The sequence below is a fragment of the Durio zibethinus genome, chromosome 6 (genome assembly GCF_047325235.1).
Source record: "Durio zibethinus cultivar Kanyao isolate XHJ-2024 chromosome 6, ASM4732523v1, whole genome shotgun sequence".
NCBI classification, from domain to species: domain Eukaryota; kingdom Viridiplantae; phylum Streptophyta; class Magnoliopsida; order Malvales; family Malvaceae; genus Durio; species Durio zibethinus.
The window spans coordinates 30,460,774-30,482,869 of NC_143167.1; the positions used below are offsets into that span (position 1 = coordinate 30,460,774).

A 22,096-nucleotide genomic window follows, 5' to 3' on the forward strand; every position below is an offset into this window, starting at 1 on the left:
GTAAACTCTTTGAGTGTGTCGTAGATTTGAGTGAGCCCGAGAAGAAGAAGAAGAAGGATCATGTTGTCCTCCTTAAAAGTAGTTGATGATCTCATTAGATATTTGATGTGGAAGCGATGTTTCTTTAGGTTCTCAAAAATGTAGACTTGGAACGCCAGACAGAGAGATCTCAAAAAGAGATCCGGTAGAATGCGATTGGATAAATAATTGCCTATAAAAATCATGTCGGTTGTTTGTTTGTATTACATAAGAACCCAATGTCCACTCCACTCATGCCCCCGTTTTCTTTTCTGTCAAAACCGACCCCTTGTGGGGTTAGGATTGGATTACATTTAGTTGGTTACAATGTCATTTGCTTTGTCATAATAATTGTATAAATAAAAGCGAAGATTTTGCTTATCTCAAGGGTTAATCCTTTGGGATTTGTTCATGTTAAACTAATAATTATACTGGCACTATCATCCCACGAGGGCTCCACATCAGCTTCACCATTTCTTGGTCGGCCATTTGTCACTGGCCCTCGCCATTATTTTGCTCCAAATACGACAAGTTAAGTAAGATTTTGACATATAGGATGACCCTGATTGGAGAACTCCTTTCAAGTCTTCTTCTTATTTATACTATAAAAAATAAAAAAAAAAGTGGTTGTGGCTTTAGGGTTTAGATGTGGAAGGAATATTTTACACATGCAAAATGCTGATGAATACAATTTCCCAAATTTTAAAATAATAATTTAAGATGTTATAACATATGTAAATGCTATCTCGAACTGGAATTCCTCTATCTTGTGAGAATTATTGTACTTTCCAGGAGTTGAGTATCATATTTTGAGACCCTTTTGCAATTTTCACCTGCTATTGTTAGCAAACCTAGTTTTATTTTCAACAAAAGCACTCGAAACTAGATTGATTAATTTCTCTTAGTCATGTCCACATTTTTCATTTTGTTCGGCAGTGCATTTAAGCAACTGATCTGCGAATCTACTAGCTATAGCTAGAGCTGAAGACACATGTATTAACAGTTAACACAATTCATCATTCAATTTAGTATCAACTACAAACAGTCACACATTAAACAGCAGTCACAGAACTTGGAATTTTCAAATAAATGTGATCAAAACACACAGTTTCTTGACTATTTATATATAAAAAGACCATATTATTTCACATCCACCCAGATAATCTAAGTTATTGTCCTAAATCGAACCCCATTATTATGAGATGGTGATCCCCACCAATGTGCCAATTAATTAGCGTTCCATCCAATCACCGCAACATTTTTTATATGTAGGCACTTGTGTTTGTGTGTTTGTTTCAATAATAATAATAGAGTATGAAAAGAGTGGGGCAAAAAATCCAAGAAATTAGAAAAGTAAAGCCCCGCAAGGTATAGAGGTGCATGCTCAAAGTAACTGGATGGGGACATGGTGCCCCTGCTTGATGGAGTTGAAGTACATAGGAGAGTTGCGTCGTCTACAATTCAAAGAGGTCAGATTGTCTCCCCATAATTGGGGCACTTTTGACACTTCAAAGACTAATTATAAAAAAATAAAATAAAAGAAAAAACCATCCCCAGCATGAACCTGATGGTGTTGCAGGGAGATTTGGTACCTGAAAAATGTGCATCCTCCGATAACAATAGTGACTACTGAGCTAGCCAGTAGCTAAACAAGGGATAATGTAGTGATCGGATATAAGAAGAAGCAAAGTCTGCTGTGTATTGGATAGAAACAAGTACATGGTGGATTTCCAATTAAAGCTAGCATTCAAGTGAATGACAAAGAAACCTACCAATCTTTTTTAATAAAGGAAAATACTGTTGGGTATATAATGCATAGGCCTTGTTCAATATTCCATATGTAGCATAATATAGAGCACAAAAGCATTTGGTTCCCTTCAACAAAAAAAAGATCTTATTCTTTTATATTCTTTTATGCTAACAACAAAACATTTCATCGTCTAAAATTGGGTGTGAGACTCAAAAAAAAAAAAAAAACTTCCTCTCTTTCCTATGGAATCTCTGAGGAAAGAACCTAGCCCCTCTGAGAGTACCTCATGCATCATTTCTACACCAGACGCCCTTTCAGGTTCAGATGAAGTACTCAAAGATCGAGAACAAGAGCCAAAACCCCGTCTCCAACTAGATCTAAACCTAACTACAAGTGATTGTGATCGTGGTTTCAATCCAGAACTCAATCTTATCGATTCCTTCAACACAACAGGTTCATCTGACAGTACCCAACCAGAAACTCCCGAACCTACAGACGGTGAGCAACGATTTTTCTCATGCAACTATTGCCAAAGAAAATTCTACAGTTCACAAGCTCTTGGAGGACACCAAAATGCCCACAAGAGAGAGAGAACTCTAGCCAAAAGAGGACAAAGGATGGGAGCTCATATAGCAGCCTCAGCCACAGTTTTTGGGCACCCTTATTTTCATCACAATCATTATTCTAGCTTGGCTACTCTTCCACTACACGATGCATATAATAGATCTCTCGGAATTCAGGTGCATTCAATGATCCATAAACCTCCTCATATTTCTTCATCAACTGGGTTTGGAAATGTTTACGGACACCATAGTTGGTCTGGGCCTCCTATAGACCAACAACCGGCAATAGGGAAGTTATCAATGGATAATTCCCTTGCAATTTCAACAGGACCGGCCTCTCGAGCAAGTGTCGGTAGGTTCAACATAACGAGGATGATGATGGGTTCTCCAGCTGATGAGGTGATTGGTAATTGTTGGTGGTCAGGTGGTGCTAGTCTGAAGACTAGGCAGGAAGAGATACAGAAGGTTGACCTCTCCCTCAAGCTCTAATTGATTTCTTTTTAAGAACATATTTTTTTGTTTTCTGATTAAGATTTTGTTTATTCTTAACCTCTTTGGAAGCAATTATCATGTATATTTTGATCATAGAAATGTTTGGAGTTTGTTTCTTCATTGTTTTGTTTTTTACTTGGAACTGTTAATCCTTTTCTCCAAATACTCCTTTTGGTCAAGCTGTTTCTAAAATACCTGAAACTTGGAAGGTTGTACTATTTGTTTTCCGGAGGGAAATTTCCCAATTAAGATGAGAAGTAAATGAAGAACCTCCAGGGTTTTCCACTCAATCAACAAAGGTTTTGAGTCCCAGACCGATTTCAAATTGACAGATAATTACCGGGATTTACTTCATTAGGTCTTCCCAATAGATTCTTGGGAAATGCTATAACAGGAAATCTTGCAATAATTACGTTTAATTTAGATCTCATATTGTTCAAAAGCTATGATTTCGTCCTTTGTGAAGAAGCGCGTACTGTGTCACTTTCACTAATTGTGCCCTTTATCTAAGAAAGATTTGGTTTAGACATAATTCAATGTAGCTTCATAGCTTGAATCACCTTTAATATTTCTTTTTTGTTTTGGGATAAATTCACTTTCATCATCCACCATTGCTTTTTTGGTGGAAGAACGCTACACGGACGGCTCAGTTCTAATTAGACAGCGACATATTTCGTTCAGACCTGGCCTTGGTTTGGGTTAGAAATTCTAAACTACCATTGGCCTAAAGTTTTAAAACTTCAACTTGGTCGGTCGGAAGTCTTCAACTTGGTTGGTCGGGTGGTCGGGAAGGTTATATTTAGACTTCTTCTCTCAAACCTTGGACGACCATTATTGTCGAAAGTGGGCTTAACACTGCTCAGCGAATCAGACAAACCTCCGACCAAACAATTGGCCCATTGTGCAACATGGGGCGTGCCTGGTTGGTCCATCACAACTTTCCCCCATTTAAATAATGGAGGTTCGAAGAGTGAATGTCATCATTTTCAATTTAACGTCTCGCCAAAATATAGGTACATACATAACTCTAATATGAACAAAATAACCGTTCCCCCCCCCCCCCCCCCCTTTATTTTCTTTTACAAGTTCCCCAACCCCTTCTTCATAAGTTTTGTGATCAAGAAGTTTTCCTTCAATGTTCAGAATCCCTTCTGGACAACATCTCTGCATTTCTGAACAGGAAAGAACAAAAAAAAAAACACTTTTGAGACTACATCACTTCAGCATTTTTCAAATGATGTTTACCCTATGAAAGAACTGAAAATAAAACCCCCATGTCCATGCCTTAACCCATTGCTTGATTGCTTTCTGTATTAGTAGATGCCTTTAGAACTACAATATTAGCATTACAAATGCAGAAATGAAAGTGGCTGCATTACTTTGAAAAGAAATGAAATGCATCAACTAAAGCCAAATCAAAACCATGTCACAAAGCCAATGCGTCGTCCGCAGCACAATTCTATGAGAATTCCTCAACAGATTAAGTTTGTCACCTATAGAACATAATTCATCCCCATGGCAAATGAACCATAAGGGCATAAAAATATTCCACAATGCTATTATTAATCAATCCTTTCCCAGAAGTACATTCACATTGAAATCACCTCCCAGCTTATCCTGTTTTGTTCATTAATAGCAGTAAAAACTAGTACAATTTGAGCTGCCAGACTCCAATTTTTTTTGTATATCTCACTTATCTGTGATAGGAAAACCTTTGAATGCAAGAACTATGTATACAATACAAACTCAACCATTGCATAGCATATAATTCTTGCTCTTTAGTTCCAAAATTCTAGCTCAAACTTGCTTCAAAAGGAAAAGGTAAGCAGGTAACACTGCCAAACAGCAAGGCTACCTAGGTCAAACAAAAGCAATGCCAACACAAGATCAGTCCCTATTATTTAGCCAGCACTAAAAGCAAATTAGACAGCTGTAATAACTTGATATTAAAAAGGAGACATAAGAAAAGAAATTACAAGATGCCAAAAATGGTGAATCATAAGTAGAGAAGTGTATGGGGCACGCTACAGGCAGGAAACAAACTGTGTGCCATCGACTAAAATAGAAAATTAATAATGGCAACATAAGTCATATGCGTATGTGATCCAAAGCTAAACCAAATCTCCAAGTTCAATTAGAAATATGATAATGGTGATAGTGAATCTACAAAAAGACAACTTATCAACTATTCATACAAAGTTTCAAATCCTATTCAGACTTCTCAGGACTGACCAAGACACAAGCTCCATAAAATCATGCAGGAAGAAATGCAGATTTATTATGCCCCAGAAACAAGTGGAGTGAAATCTAGGTACTCATGCAAAATATAGCAGAAGAGGTTCAATATAGTACAGTAAGTGGGTAACAATTAGTTGATGCAGAAAACTTCCTAAGAAAATCAAGAGTAGCTTGTTAAGATCTACAAATAATCGCTTTCTCTCAAAAACATTATGCACCAGAACCTTGTTGAGAGTTGCTATAATGAACAAACTTCTAAACATAACAGCCCACTAATATAAACCGGGGGATTAATTGATTGGATAACCAAGAACCATAATCTTTCCTAGGAACAGCTTATAGAATGATCGATAGGGATCAGGTTTGTTTGGCATTTATGCCCCTGCCCTCCAAACAGCATGGGAGCCTTTCAGCTTCTACAGCTCCCATACCTAGATCATCATGGCACCTCTTCCACCACAGTATGAGCTGGGAGCAGCTCCAAAAGCAAGGCCTACTTAAAACTTTGCTTTAAACAATGTCAACAACACCATAAAAGATAAAGAAAACAGGGAAGCTTATTATTATTTTATTAAAAACTAAAAAACAAGGTTTGAATCCTACTCCCCAACAACTACAAGAATACTTGCTTGCTGGCATCAAAGCCCTTCATTATTATTAGCAAGATGGTGTGGAGAGCGCACAACCCATTCTATGCTCCTTTGTATAAATCAAAAGAAATTCATGGAGCATACCTGGCAGCATCACCAGTGTAATTTCTCGAGATTCTAAATGGAGGAGTTTCCAATTAAGAAAAGCAAAGAAAAATGAGCAATTTAACCAACACAGCACCTTGAGCATTTTCAGCTGTGCAACACCGAGAGAGGGTCAATGAAGGTAGCAATACTTTAGTTAATGGTATAAAGAGAGGCTAAGGCTACTCAACCACATGCTTTCACCCGTCACATAGTTCAAGAAATAATGTAGCCTCCTGCTAGCAGGAAGGATGGAAGAACAGATTGAAAGGAAAGGTCAAGGGGTAAATGTCCATGCAGATATTGACATAAGTATTTTTTTTTTTTTCAGTGGCAAGGTTTGTTATACTTCAGTAAGTTTTATTTTGAAGTTACTGTCTTTTCTGTAGTTACTAATTACCTTCCAATATAATGCTTTGATATGAGACAATGCAATTATAATTACTTTGTAAGAATTGCTACAGCACCTCACATACAGGTTGTAAACTACTTTGAGACCCTAAAATTTGGTTTAAAACATATCAAAGCTCTAAAAAAGAGAGTTATCAAGTACATAGAATCCTCAGAAACTTCTTGTTACCAGCACCACTAAAGATCCTGCACAAAGAAACTACTCACCTTCTTCTGCAGCTTAGTTAAAGCAAAGACAAGAAAACAGAGAGTAGTCAAATGCCGCAATATGGTCAATCAATTTGGATTTTATGTTCCACTTTGGATAGCCACAAATCAAAGAGGAATATAAACCAAAACTACCATGATCCTAGTACAGATACTTCTAATCAGCAAGATCAAATTTTCAAAGACATAACTCATTCTATTTTTCCACAAAGGATTTGACATTTCCCAGCCATTGGATGAGTTCAATTCTATCCTTGTTCATCATATACTCATGCAAAAAAACACAAAGTTCACTATTTACCCCCCTCGCTTCTAAGTAATCACAAAGCATCTTCTGAAGCTTCCCATCCATTTTTCTGAAACAACAACAGCAACAAAAAAAAAAAAAAAAAAAAACCCATAATTCAGTTTGCCCATCAACATTAAAATTGCATTAAACAAACTTGCTAGCGGTGCCTCATAACATACCTGAAATCAGGTCCCATGTAAGGATTAATAACAATCTTATCGCGATTTAGTAAGTAAACTTTCTGGATTTCTAAACGGTCAGGCCAAGCCGAGCACAAGAATTCCATTTCAGGACAACCTTGACCCTTGGAAATATCAACAAGCAAGCTAATGTGAAGAAGCACATTTTCCCCATTGCTATCTTCTCCAGGCTTTGGAACAAACACACAACCGTCAAACATAGTAACTTCAATTTTAATTTCCTCACTGTCTCCATGTTTTCCCCTCATTGTCATCCACTTCCCCCCCGGTCGGTCTTGGACCGTAAATGATTTGAAACTCGTAGCAGGCTACACAAATTATAAAAATTAAAATTTAGGATGCAATACCTTTGATAGAAATCTTTATTTAATTAATTAATTTTTAATTTTTGTACCTGATGGGGAGGGGCGTAGTCGTGCTGGTACTCGATCTCGTTGCTTAGGATTCTGAGGATGTTGGTTTTGAAAGGCGATAGGTGGGTTTTGCAGGTCGCGTATCGTTTGAATTGGATAAGTGAAGCTGCCGTTGCGATTCGTGATTGGTTGCCATTGCTTAGGGTTTTCGAAGCAGAAGAGACAATTGTTCTTTGAGCCGTTCGAATGAACCGAGCCATTTTATTTTTTCCTGTTCGTGACTTGATTTTTTCCTATTTATGATGAATCGGGGTTAACCGACCGGGCAAACATTTGTACGGAGTTTATTATGGAAAGCTCCTTAAGTTCTTTATTAAAAATCATTAAATAAAAAATAGAAAAGATAGATTATAAGATTTTGTTAGTATGTAAAATTTTTAAAATTTTAATAAATTTTGAAATAATATTTAAATAAATATTTTTAATAAAAAATTTGATAAAATTTTCTCATTAAATAATTATTTATTAAATATAAATTATTAATGATATTTTTAACATTTTTTAAATATTACTAACTTTCACAATTAACTTTCTCAATTTATTGTTTTAATTTTTATTAAATTTTTTATCAAATCAATTTTAAGAAATAATTTCACAAATTTTATTTAAAAAATTTTATCTAAAATTTGTTTTTACTAACCCTCTACCTTTGATATATTATTAGAATTAACCTTTTAAAATTATAAATTCAAAAAAATTTATACGTGCAATGTTACTTTCAATCATATAAATAATATGATATAAAATTTATGAATAAATTAAAAATTAAGAATAATTAAAAAAAAGTTTCTATTTGCATCTTATTTTTTTACATATATTTTTAAATAAAATTACTTAATTTTTCTTTTTCAAATTAACTCTTTCCAATTTTAAATCTCTGAATTTATAAATTAAAAAATTTTTTAAAATTTTTTTCTCGTATCATTAAAATAAAAAATAAATCCAAAAAACTTATATGCTAAAATCAAATATTCTTTCTATTAAAATTATAATTTTTGTCAATTAATTTGTAATACATGTTTGATTGAAGAGATAATATATTTAGCTACTCATATGATCTCGGTTTGAGCAGAGCACTGGGCCTTTCTTTTTCTAGTGAAAAGACGCAAATCTTTGCAAGTCTGACAGTAAAAGTTAAATACTTGAGTTTTTATTGACTGAGCTGCCAGCCTATTAGCGATCACTGAAGTTGCAACTAAACTATGTAACCGTGCCATGGCCTCAACTCCTCCGTAGTCAATTTCTTGGACAGAAATTGACTTTTAAATGTGCTCATCGCCACGTTTGCATGATTGACATGGCAAACTTTTATAAAAAATAAAATAAAAAATAAAAACCCATCAATCCAAATACGTCAAAGCTAAACATGAAACTGACGCTGATCATTGCTTTCAGTGGCTTAAAAGTTATTTTTTATGATTATAAATATTTAAAATTTTGAGATTTTAAGTTCAAACGTAAATTTATTTTAATTTTATATTAATTTTATTTATTTGATTATTCAATCATGTAATACTTAATTATAATTATAATTAATATTTTTTATTTTGAAAAAAAAACTTTTAAGATAAAAAAATTTTCAATTCTCAAATTTCAAATAATTTGCAAAAAGTATTAATATTATAGTTTAGTTTTCATTAAAAATTTAAAAAATAAATATATTTGTTAAATAGTTATATTTTTTTTATTTCAATACTTGAATTTTTTATGTATAGTTATATTATAAAATGCCATATTTTATTTAAATTTTTTATAACTTTTGATAAAATAATAACATATTTTATGTTAAGAAAAAATTTTTAAATTATAATTGTTATTTAATTAGAACCCCTTAACTTCTTGAAATCTTAAATTTACCACTTAATGTTTTTAAGTTCCATCTTATTCAGTAGAAACCCTTTTAATCAATGCAGGAAAGTAGGGTATGTCAATAACGGTTAATATTTAAAGTTTAGGATATAAAATGTTTAGATTTAAATTTTCATAATCTTTTACTAATAAGTGATTTGTAAATTAAAAAAATTTTTAAAAATTCATAAATTATATTATGAATTGATAATTTATTCTGATTTTAAAAATAAAATAACTTTCTTTTCTCATAAATTTGTTCTTAACAATAAAAAAAATACATTACATATTTTGGAATGAAAAAAAAAATGTTTAGACAAGGACAAGCAGCAAAATACAAGAACTTTCACTTCACATGTACAAACGAGATGTCTTTCATTAAGATTTAATAAAAGAAAAAATAAAATGGTGAGATTCGAACTTTTATTTTATATAAAATTTTTAAAAGTTTTTAATCATAAAACAAAAAACTGAAATCGTACAACCAGATATCACATTCATGGTTTGCTCATGTTCGTAGGCCTTCATAATCCATGTGACATGTTTGGACCCAGATTGTATATCTGGACCTAAATTGTTTTCCAGTTTGTGAGTCCAACCTAGACTTACGTGGCCGTAAGCAAATTGATTGTAAGCAGATTAATATTATCCACTTAATATAAGGTTGCTGTGGTCGAAAATTCAAGACTTGGCTAATTTAGGCCCATAACCTCTGCCGAACTTCATAAATCTTGACTTAACCTTTACATTTCCAATCAATGTACGACGGCTTTGGGCTAAACAACATGAGAAAGAAAAAAAAAAAAAATATATATATATATATGGAACATTTATGATTTATTAGCATATTTTTTTTATTAGGTCGGTGTCATATAATTATCTTATTAAAAAATTAATAATTTATTATATATTATATAAAATAACTAAATAGTAAATATTTATTTTAATATATTTATAATAAATAATTAATTTTTTAATAAAATAATTATGTGATATGATTAAAATGAAAAAATATATATTGACGTGATATAATTATTTTATATAATTATTTTTTAACAATAATTAAATTCTTTTAATTTTTTCACAATTTTAATATTTTTTAACAGGGACGGAACAATTTAAAGATAAAAAATAAATTTTAAATATTAAATTTTAAATATGTTGAATGATAATTTTTTAACATTATTATATAAAACAATTAATTTAATTTAAACTTTATTTGAATCTAATTTTTTTGATATTCGATTTCAAAGACACATTCTCTCTCGTTGATTGACCAGATACATAATACATTTAAAATTTTATTTTCTAACTATTTCATACAAAATTAAATCAAAACTAACATTCAATTTTTTTTTAGTTATTTTCACTTGTTAATTAACAGAATTTAACCACTCTATATTCTTTTTAAAAAAATACTGTATATTCTCGCAACTTACAGGGCATGCGCGATCCAGTGACTTTATTCAATGTGGATTTTTTGTCTGGTCCCCGTGCAGTTCATTGGCAGTAAATAATAATTCCAGAGTTTCACCTTGGCAGTGACCACCCAGCAGCGTGTTTCTTAATTGCATGCCCGTGGGCTTTGCATTGCATTTCCTAGGCAGGCAGGGCTTTGATCAACCCTAGTCTAATGTAATTATTGCATGTGCGTGGGCCCGGAAAAACCAACTCGAAGCCGCCCACGGGGCTACAGCAATTTCCCTTTGTCTCGCAGCCGATTATTATATATTACTCATCATCATGATTTCTGGTATCCAATTCTGCAGCATCACGAATTTCTACTATTTAAACATGTTCTTCCCAATCTTTGATCGGTAAAATTTAAACAATCTTTTAGTGATTGATTTGAGTTTTTTTTTCCCCTAAAGAATCCAAAGTTGAGTTCAAAATTTTGGATACTGTCTAATCCTTAAAACCGGTCTTAACAAAATATCAATTCAAACAGGATTGGATTGATTTAAATCCCTTTAGTTAGTTTAAAAAATCTTAAATCGTTTACTTATCTCCTAGTTTTAAATGTATATATCTTAATTATTTCAAATATATAAATTTATTTGGTGGCCAAGAAAAGTATAAATTTATTATGTTGGTTTCGAATCGTACTATCACATTTAAAATATAATATTTAAAAATTTATTAATTTAAATTTCAACTTCACCAATTTCTTTCACATTCCAATTTTTTATTTTTAAAATATATTGTATATTAAATAGCTATTTAATTTTTAAGTAAATGATATTTTTCTTCGATCAGTTTCCTTCATTACATTTAAAAAAAAAAAACAACTATAAAAACTTCATTGTTTCTAGAAAATGAATTTTTCAAATATACTATAACATACTTACATGTAATAACTGGGAAAGAATTTTTTTTTTCATTTTATTGTAATTTTTATTCATTCCCTGTCTGATAATGATAGAGACATTCTTTTATATATATATATATACGGCAAATATTCATGAGACATATTTTGTCGAAACCTGTAACCAGTGGCATATGAGACAAATGAATCGTTGAAAAGCTGACGAAGGGGTCGTGCGACCGCCGGTGGATCCTCCGTTCAACAACTTTTAGATTCTTCTACTATGTTTTTAAATTATTCATCAAAAATATTTTGGCAAGGAATTAAAAAGACGTCTCCGTTCCTGATCTGCCCCCTTTCCATTTTTCCAAGTTATCGGATCACACACCCGATCATCGGCAAATAGCAAAAAATACAGTATTAATTTTTTATATTTTTTTTTTCAGAAAAAATTATATTAAAAGATATTATTTATCTCAAAATCAAAACATATTGTCAATCTAATAAATTTAGGTATAAGATATTTTCTTCTTATCCATTCAATTAATTTTTGTTAAATATTATATTTTGTCGTAACAATCTATTCTAATCCTTTTATTTGTTGATAATGAGATAAATTGTACTTAATGTGAGCCTAAAAGTTTTGTTGATACATGCATGATGTGTTTGATAATTGAATTTTATCAAATCTAAATAATTCATACAAAAACAATGTAAATTTTAGTGATAAAGACTTTAATTTAAATAAAAAAGAAGCAAATCATACTTACCTCCATGTGAACCTAAAAGTTTAGAAGTATTTTAATTTCCATTAACAAAAAGAGAGTAACCCAAGAATATCATTTTATGTTATGGTAGTTTATAATATGAGATGATCACTAAAAATTATAGTGATTTATATAGTGATTAGATAATTGTGTTTAATAAGTATTTGATAATTTTACGTAATAATGATATTGACTCATTAAAAGTTATCATATTATTGTCTTAAAAAATAAATTAATTATCATTTAAAATGATAAAAAAATTTTATTATCAAAGTAGTATGTAAAATTAGCAATAATCAATATTACATATTTAATATTTAAATTAAAAACTTTATTGTTCCTCTTAAAAATTAATCATTTTATATTATAAATTTTTATACTTTTCAAATTAATATTTATTGTAACAAGTTAAAAAATAATTTGTGTATTTTTTCACTTATCATTGTTTTATATTTAATATAATATTTTTATTTTTCTTTTATTTTTTAATTCAAATATTTTTTACATAATTTATATTACAAAATTAGTTTACCTAATCAATAAATAAATAAATAAATTTCATAATTTCATATTTTAATCATAGTTTATTATAAAATAAATAAAGTATTACTATATTTTACAAATTATTATCTTTAAACAATATTAAAATCATTAATTTATGTAACTATTATAACATGTATAATAATTTTCATACTTTTAAATAAAATAATATTTAATTTTTAGTAATATTAAACACAATGACATTTAATTCTTATGAATTAATTATTGTTAATAAAATAAAACGATTTCAAATTATAAATGATAAGATTATATTAATACTAAGATCATCGTAATAATTAAATTGCCATGGTGATATTAAAAATAATACCAAACACTAGTTATGAATAACGATTCACTTACTCCAACGTAAAATTAAAAAATTTTACACTTTTTTTAGTTATTGATTTTAATGTATTTAAAGAATGTGATTAAATAAATTTTAAAAATTATTTCTCTCATCCTTTAAATCTATTAAAATTAATTATTAAAAATTTTAACTTTTTTAATTTTATATTTATATAAATTGATCCATTTTCTTAAATTATAGTACTTTTTAAGATTTATATTATCTATATTCTTTGATCAATTATAATGTGGTAATTGAGAATTTTCTATTCATATGTACAATAAGGTTCTACGCAAAGAATCTCAACCTTATCATCATGACATCATGCTAAGTTTGGAATGTTTTTACTTACCAATTGGATCTAAGTTATTAATGTTTATAGATAATCAAAATATTATAATTTTAGATATTAATTTAAAAAGTTTTTTTTTAATTTGTAATCTATTTATGAATTTTTATTTTTATATTTATTTGATAAAAATATTATGTGCATAAATTATTTGAAATCTACAAATTTCAAACACTAATATAAATATTATATCAATTGATCTAAAAATATGTCAATAATAACTTAAAAATATTGAATATATCAATCATTATTAAATCAAATATTCGAATAAATATATTGGATCCAACTTAAAATTGTTGAAGATTATAAATAAATAAAAATATATTTATATTGACCTTTTCAACAATTTATATAAGTAACCTTTCCGGTTAAACTTAAATCTTAACAAACGCAAGAATTTTTTTTTAAAGAACAAATGCAAAATTTAATATGCAAATCTTGATAAAAAACACAATCTTAAAAATTTGTGCTTTCGATTTATAAAATACCAAAGCAATAAACAATAGGCCAAAAAGAGTCACTTGATATTTTTTTATCCCTCTTTTGGATTTGCCAAACTAACTCCGTTATACGCCCGTACACACGGCACTGGATTATAAAGAAAACCAAAACAAAAAGAAGAATGGCAGTTGGAGTAAATAGCGAAAACTGCGGGGGCCCATGTTTTACTTTCCTTGAATTTCAAGCTAATCCAAATTATAAAATTTATGGATATTAATAATTAATAAATGTAAAAACGAAAGAGAAAGCCACGTCCTCGAGGAAGAGGATACTTAAGGCAAATGAAGCTGACGATAAGCTTGCTTTCGGCTCTCTCGATACAACCCAAGTTATAGATTCTTCCTCCTATTAAAATATTTTCAATCGGAAAAGAAAATTAATAACGGATTTCCCAGTTTACCCCTACGATTTCTCTTAATTTTTGCTAACGCCCACCTCCTGAAGCTCAGTTATCCTTCGTTCTGAATAGCGATCTGGTAATTGAAACGAGAAAATTGGAAGTGAAAAGCAAAGGAACCAAAAAAAAAAAAAATGCTGTGTAGAATGATGTTGATGCCCCGAAAGAAGAAAGTCGGGTCGGTTCCGGTTTACTTGAATGTATATGACTTGACTCCAATTAATGGTTACGCTTATTGGTTTGGCCTTGGGATCTATCATTCTGGGGTTCAAGGTTAGTTTTTCTTGTTCTTTTTTAATTTTTTGTCCCTGCTTTTTTTCCTTTATATTTGGTAAAGTTTTTTCTTTTTTTAGTAAAGCCTGTTTGGTTGATGAGAAAAATTTTCGCTAATTGTTCTAGGAATTATTTTAGTCAGTGAACTTTTTGGTTGGTTGATTTAGTCTATGTTCCAAGACCAAAAATTGAAGAATGCTTTGCTTTTTTTTTTTCTTTTTTTTTTTGTTACATTTAATTTTCCTTTAGCGGAGTGAAAATAAAACGGCAAAATCTGAAAATTTATATATAAAAGGAGGTTGTTGAATGTGTTACTGTCTAGAACATTAGCTCAGCTGAATTTTGACAACCAAATAGAAGTTGAAGTCTCTTGAAAGAACGAATTTTGGTAGATATTAGTATTTACATCTTTGAAGTAAGTAACTTTTTTTTCTAAAATTAGGTTTTGACTATGGTTGATTCTTGTTGTACAGTGCATGGAGTTGAATATGGCTTTGGAGCGCATGAGCATTCAGCAACGGGAATTTTTGAAGTGGAACCAAGGCAGTGTCCCGGTTTCACGTTTAGGAAATCTATTCTAATTGGAAGAACGGATTTGGGTCCAAAAGATGTCCGTGCCTTTATGGAGAAACTTGCTAGAGAGTACTCTGGAAACACATACAATCTTATCACCAAGAACTGCAACCATTTTTGCAATGATGTGTGTATCCAGTTGACAGGGAAGCCAATTCCACGTTGGGTTAATCGTCTTGCTAGATTGGGTAAAAAATCAACTATCTCCTTTTAAATTTTAATTCATAGATGATCTGATTGGTTTTTGAGAAGATTGATATACATTGAAGGGAAAGTGGCATGGCATTTTGGTGTTTACTCTCTTCAGCATGTTTTCTAAAAGTATTTGCATGAACTGATGCAACTGCTAAAGTCATTCATCCTAAAGTAACTGGTTGGTACCTGTCCATGATAATGATGATGATAATAATAATAATAAAGAACCAAAAGTTTAAGGGCATTTCGCTTTAAAGAAGTTTCAAGACAAGGGGAGGTGGTATCAGATTCCACCATACCTACTGAGGCGCTGACCAAACTCCTGTAGTGCAAGCTTTGTTGAATGTTGCTGTTGACCTGCTGCACGAGCACCATTCATGAATGGCATGCTCTGAACCATAAATGCCACAACAACCTACATGGAGGAACTCCCAAATTTGAAAAGACCTTCACTGTCAGTCAGAGTCAATAATTTCCTTTCATATTAGCAGCACAACTGCCATGGCCAGCTAATTTTTTCTCATATTTTTTTGCAATTTTAATAATGCATAGTATGTTTGATTGTACTAATATATAGCACTTGCTATTTTCAATTTCTTGATATCGAAATGTTTGTCAAATAGGAAATGATAACCCTGAAATTTACTTTGCTGTTATATACCAAACTTGATTTTGGCTTTGCTGGGAAAGCTGGAAAGGTGTTGGGAATTTGATGTTGGTTACAATTCACTATGGTAACTTGGATGCCCCATGTTTATCCAATGTCACTCTTTGAATGAGAATGAGATATGGGGTGAGAACATAGGTTGCATCCTGCTTTACCATGTAAAGTAAATTTGTTTTACAGAAAAAAGGGCTGAGTGCAAAATAATAGTTACATTGACATTGCTTCAGGCCCAGTTAACACTATTTTTAGTTTCTAAGCATTTTAAAGACTATTTTGTTCTAGATGAATTTATAGGTCCTTTCTGTGTAAACTAATGATGATGTTGCTTGTGATGAATATATAGGTTTCCTTTGCAACTGTGTTCTCCCTGCAGGGTTGAATGAGACAAAAGTTCGCCAAGTTAGGTCAGACCGTAAGGGTCAAGAGGTAGAGAAGAAGAAGTTGAGAAGCCATTCAAGTAGGTTTGTGTCTTCTTCTAATCCTCTACCCCCTTCATTGACCTCTTATCCTCCTGGCTCTGCTATGAGCAGTAGACAAAGGCGATGTCTTCCATCATCATCATCTTTGATTCATACTTCTTCAACCTCAAGTTTGAGCGTGAAGCTTTAAGTAAGTTGGACTACGGTACAGTTTAATGTTTGAAATTTTGGAAGTCAAAGTAGATGAGGTTAGCAAATGCAAATCTTTTTTCCTGCCCCTGTTTTAACTTGGTTTAGCTGATATTTCTTTGATGGGTATGGAAACAGCTGCTTGGAAATTTTGCAGCGTTTCTATTTTCTGTAATATGGTTTCTGTTTTTAAGTTGAATGGAAAGATCTATGTTTTTCACACTCTTTGCTCTCTACTAACCAAATGATTCTAAAAGTTTGTCAAAATCATGTTCGGTTAGAACTGTTAGATGTTTGGTAATAGAGCGAACTATTTGTGTAAAGAATAGGACCCATGAAATAGTAGTCGGCTAACGTTCAATTGTGAATGATTATGGCCATTGCCTTCTAATAGTTGGTGTGGCGGGGACCTTGGTCGGTTTTATTATTATGAATTCGAGGAAGTTGCTTTGTCCAGATTAGGTAAAAGAAGTTCGAGTGGTCCCTTACTCCATCGGAAACAGGTTTTCCTGTCGGCGTTGGGTGGAGTTTCCTTTTCTACCCATTTCTTAGCTTGATAAACAACCAACCATTTACCTACGGTAGATGTTAAAATTCTTGATTGTAATTAGATTTAGGCACAATACTTTTTTCCAGTGTCAAAAGTTTTCTTTTTCCCTTCTTGTCCTTGTTTTCCTTCAAAATCCTTGTAACCTGGTTGAAAGGTTATGAAAAAAAAAAAAGGCCCCAGGGGATCCAATTTTCCTCACATTTAACTTCAGCTTCCAGCTAGAACTGGGTTGACTTCGTCATCCATGGTATCCTAGAGCAAAGTAACAAGGTAATGGCCTATTGTGCTGTTGGGGCAGGGTAAAGACAAACGAAAACTGTAGTAATAAGGAATAACGGGAAAACATAGATGAAATTCATTGACTGATTAATTGTTTCTTTTTTTTCCTTGTCTGTTGGTTTAAGAAGACCGCATTTAAGGCTGGGATCATCAAATAGCCCATCCTCGTGAAGCAAGTAATTGTTTAGGAAAGCTTGAAATTCTAATCAAGGTTCTTAAGATGATACAGTTAAACAGTCTCTTTCACTCGATCAAGCCCATCTTCCTTTGTTCTTTGAACATGTGAAGATCAGCCCACGGATTTTAGAGCTAAAGCAGATCCAATAGTAAAAAGCCCACTCTTGTGCAAATTTCCTCCTCAATGAATTGGGTCTTTCTTGGATTGTAATCAAGACTGTTGTCATGAGGTCATTTTCAAATTTATATCCAAATTGGTGATGCATATCCACTTGTCATCAAAGCTTTTCTTCAACTTGATCTGATCCATGTTTTCTGCGTGAAGCACACCAACTCTCTTGTTTTCTTAGGTTCTACTGAGATCATTAAAACTTACTTTTTCTCCCCTCAAATTTATATTAAAGGACAGATTGTTTCATATTAATATATAAATACTTGGTTGAGCTAGATTTTCGTGACAACTAAAAAAACAAAAAGCAAACGCATGTCGGCTAAGTAAATCCTAATAGATCAAAATCCCGAAAGCTGATTAGAGTCATATTTGCCGGCTGTAACTATAAAACCTTAAGATAAGATGACTAGCTCAAAAAAAACCTCATTTTCTTTGAAACCCTGCTGCTAATAGGGATGAACCCTTCCCGGGATTTTACTGGTTCCACGTTTCAACGTCTTGGCAGACCGAAAATCTTTTTATTGACACTTGAAAGCTACGGATAATAAATGTTTATTTTAAGATGATGTGAATTGGGCAACTTTATTTTTGTTTGACTAATTTTACGGTGCATTGTTCTTTGTATATTTTTTCTTTTAATCTTTATACCTGACAACGGGTATCTTTACTGTGTTTTTCCTACTGATTTTTCTAATTTTAGTCTCTAGATGTTGCTTCGAAATTTCAACTACCTTACCATGGTTTGGTTGCTATATTGTGTATGGATCAACTTGGTAATTAAGTTGCCGTTGGGAAGAAAAAAAAAAAGGAAAATCGATGATGTAGATGGCAGCAAAGTTGATGGCTATGGCTATCCAAATCGCATGTGGACAGTTGAGATTGGAAAAAATTGTGTGATAATCTCTTGATGACTATACTTGCATAAATTGAGTGAAATAAACTTTAATGATCAATATTAGGTTTTAAGAATTAGTCTTTTATCACTGAGTCATCAATTGAAGTAGTAATACATATGTCGCATAAGGTGCTAATTTAAACTGCTACGTCATTTTGAATTGGTTTTGTCTTACTATATATATATATATATATCGGTGAAACAGTTTAATTAGGATAAAACTTTTGAAACTTACAAAGTTCAATTTTGTCCAATGTTGTATGTGATTCTTAAATTTGATAACCAAATCGGGTTTTCGTATTGGAGATATGTAATGTCGGTTCACCAGTAACTACAAAGCCAATTGAAGCTTGCAAGAAAAAGAAGAAAAGGGTATTCTCCTTTTTTAAGTTGTTTGATTCCGTTTCCTACTTTAAGCAGCAAACGATAATTTAATTTATGTGGATGCCACTTAAATCCAACAACCGTTCACAATCTAAACAGAAGTTGGCAAACTGCTTGCTTCCTTTTTTTTTTCAAACCTAAAACAATCAGATCCCTGGTTTTCCAACCTGAACCTGCGGGCTCTTATTCCCTATCAACCATGATTTGGTGCAAGCACTATATTTTGTTCAAAAGTCCCAAATACATGGAATTTTACAGTAGAAAACCGTTTCATTTTTTGGATCAAACTAAATCTGAAGTACACTTTGGGAGTTGGTTGGAAATTTGAACCCACCACGTTATTGCTGATGTTCCAACGGTTGGCAAGTCAGGATTATAAAAATATTAGGATGTTCCCAATGATTGTTTAGATTGATTACTTTATACTTGTCATCTCTTTCTTAAATTTTTTTTTTTTCCTTTGGGGTTTTAATTAGATTCTGATCTTATTTATGCAAATGAGGAACTATCCAACCACAGTCAAGGGTAGGCTTTGCCTTCAAACCAAAAAAGTTCACACCAAATCCACCCTTAAATATGAAACAAGTGACAGCCTACAAAATTTTATTCCGTTTTCATTTACAATTGAAACGCGCAAAAGTTATTACGGTAGACAATTTGGAGACGAATTTGTGCCTAATTCCGAGTCCCGATCAGGAAACTTGTACATTGTCATCTCCACGAACAGAGACCAAAGTAATATATACTTCAATTAAAAGAAAAAGATTCTTTTTTTTTTCTAAGGTGAAAAAGAAAATCTATGGTCAGAAATTCACGAGACGGATTGGGTTTCCACAAATAAAGGCAGCAGAGAGAAAAGCAGCAACGTGGTCAGACAATCAACCCGGACACAATTTGGCCATTTCTCACCACCTTTGATGCCGTTGTCGATCAAATACGACATTGCTATGTTCCTAAACACTCAAAATTCAAGGTTACCACCCGATGAAGTAACTTCCAGTTTCAGAGACCCCAGACAGGGTCAGCCTTATTGGGGGTTGCTTGGCTGGTGGTAGGATCCAAATTATCAAAAGTTCCTAACATCCAAGAAAGATCATGGAAAGCGAAAAAGACCCACACCTCACAGGCATCTTGTCCTATGGTGGAAACTTGGAAATTTCCCATTACAACTACTGTTCCAATCAAAATCCAACAGCTAAAGCCAGACATAGAAGTGAAAAATGATGCGCAAATGCATACAGCAATTAAAGCAAGGAAAAAAAAATGATGCGCAAGAAAGCAAAGTTAACAATTGCTGCTGCTTATTAAATCTGTATGGCATCTTTGATTACGACCAAGGGCTCGAACAGGACTATCAAATTTACTACTACAAAGTTACAAAGAAACAATAACAAAAATTTCCAGATAGAAGCAGGTAAAAAATGAATCTTTTTCAAAGCTACGGGGGAGATGGTTAGATCCATCTATATCTCTTTATAATTTCTTTCGCCTAATGTAACTTTTTTATTGTACTATGTTCAAGAACAAATGGGTTAGTGAGAAATAGAATAACGACATTATCAACAAAAGATTAGAGGATTGTATGAGAGCACCAGGGCAAGGGAAAATCTTCACTTTTTCCAGGCATAGACAAGCAAAGAGAAGCCTGTAGGAGCACTTAATTCACTCTCTTCCACGCTTGCCCATTCCATTACGGAAGAGCTGCCTCCTGAAGAAGCTGAAGACATCGAAATTGAAGAAGAGGATGAGCTTCTAGCAGTTCTCAACAAGCCTTTCCTCGTCTTTTTCCACTCTACTCCATTCATGCCAAAACTACATGGACTTTGCTGCCACAAAACGACCCCGTTCTTCTCGCTGAAAGGACCCACAACTTCTTCAGCCCCGCGTTGCTGATCATCTCGTTCAAGAATTTCGGAGCCTTCATTCTCAAACTTGAACACGAAAACTGCATGCCCATTGTTCAAATCCTGATCAAACAACCAGTTATACACGTCCCATGAGACTTGTATTGAGACACCATCTACTTCAATCCTCTCATTGCCTCTAAATTTCCATTTAAGTCGCTTTATTTGCAAAACCCTCTCGTTATCAACGCTAAAACAAAGCTTTGCATCCTCGTTTACCCTACAATAAATGGAAATTTCCCTGCTTTTGCCTCCAAATCTGGCCTTTGTGTTGTACACTTTGTTGCCAAATACGTGTTCTCTTCTCAAAACAAGAGCTTGGCTTCTCCCAGGCCTTTGAGCTCTCGTTCTGGCATAAGCTTCTTTAATAGAATCACCAACAAGAAGAGTCAGTTCTCCATCAACAACAACCGCAATATAGAATCCAGAGTCGGGTTCAGGCCCGGATCCGAATTTGGCCCTGGAAAGGTCCCAGAAGACTTGGACATTGGGGACGGTGGTGCTGCTGAGTTTTTTATACCCATGTTTCTTCCAAAAAATAAAGGGTTTGATATGGAGATGAAAATGGAGGGTGGAGAAGGAAAGGGAGGCAGGTAGAGAGAGAGGAGAAGAGGGAGAGTAGTGAGAGGAAGGGTGGAGGTGGAGGTGGAGAGAGTGGCCAAGGAAGGTGCGGGACCAGGTGAGGGAAAAAAGGCCTAGATTTGTATGGTAGAGACTTGTAGCAAGGTCAGTATTACCTGAGGTTTGTGGCGGCGGCGGAGGCGGTGGTGGCAGTGCTAAGCGGTCGTTGTCTGCGGTGGCCGAGGGACGGAAGCAAGAAGGGAAGGAGGAGGAATGGTGTTGGCGTTGGAGGGACATTATTTCTTGGTCAGAGATTGTGTAATATGAGTTTTCAGTTTTCAGGGGTTTGGAGGCTATATATCATCGATGAGGCTTAAAAGAAAGGGGTTCAGACTCCGAGACAGAGAGATAAAGAGCAGACAAAGAGGGAGACTTTCCAACCTGAAAATTTAATTGGACTTCAAAAAACTATTTCTTTTTTAACAAAAAA

General features: G+C 32.8%; 3 protein-coding genes and 1 pseudogene across 9 annotated transcripts; 2 read left to right on the top strand and 2 right to left on the bottom strand.

The window, feature by feature from the left end:
• The first annotated feature begins 1,851 nt into the window (after positions 1-1,851).
• On the top strand, positions 1,852-2,943 carry LOC111285562 (zinc finger protein 3 pseudogene; annotated as a pseudogene). Its single transcript, XR_016343040.1, has one exon. The product of XR_016343040.1 is annotated as a zinc finger protein 3 pseudogene (transcript).
• Positions 2,944-3,924: 981 nt separating this feature from the next.
• LOC111285915 (Mitochondrial glycoprotein family protein) lies at positions 3,925-7,565 on the bottom strand. 6 transcript variants are annotated; one of them, XM_022875591.2, is made up of 4 exons: positions 7,297-7,565; positions 6,882-7,210; positions 6,715-6,769; positions 3,925-3,995 (listed from the first exon to the last, which is right to left on the bottom strand). In XM_022875591.2, the coding sequence occupies exons 1-4, from the start codon at positions 7,513-7,515 to the stop codon at positions 3,963-3,965; spliced, it is 636 nt and encodes a 211-aa protein (XP_022731326.2). In that variant the 5' UTR covers positions 7,516-7,565; the 3' UTR covers positions 3,925-3,962. The 6 variants fall into 6 exon arrangements, with proteins under 6 accessions (XP_022731326.2, XP_022731325.2, XP_022731324.2 ...); XM_022875590.2 differs by lacking the exon at positions 3,925-3,995 and adding an exon at positions 4,250-4,674; XM_022875589.2 differs by lacking the exon at positions 3,925-3,995 and adding an exon at positions 4,250-4,678.
• A 6,707-nt stretch (positions 7,566-14,272) lies between these two features.
• LOC111284976 (PPPDE thiol peptidase family protein) lies at positions 14,273-16,904 on the top strand. Its single transcript, XM_022874152.2, has 3 exons — positions 14,273-14,641; positions 15,115-15,402; positions 16,420-16,904. The coding sequence occupies exons 1-3, from the start codon at positions 14,503-14,505 to the stop codon at positions 16,683-16,685; spliced, it is 693 nt and encodes a 230-aa protein (XP_022729887.2). The 5' UTR covers positions 14,273-14,502; the 3' UTR covers positions 16,686-16,904.
• Positions 16,905-20,425: 3,521 nt separating this feature from the next.
• Positions 20,426-22,096, bottom strand: LOC111284975 (uncharacterized). Its single transcript, XM_022874151.2, has one exon. It carries the CDS (start codon positions 21,901-21,903, stop codon positions 20,752-20,754), a length of 1,152 nt encoding a protein of 383 aa, XP_022729886.2. The 5' UTR covers positions 21,904-22,096; the 3' UTR covers positions 20,426-20,751.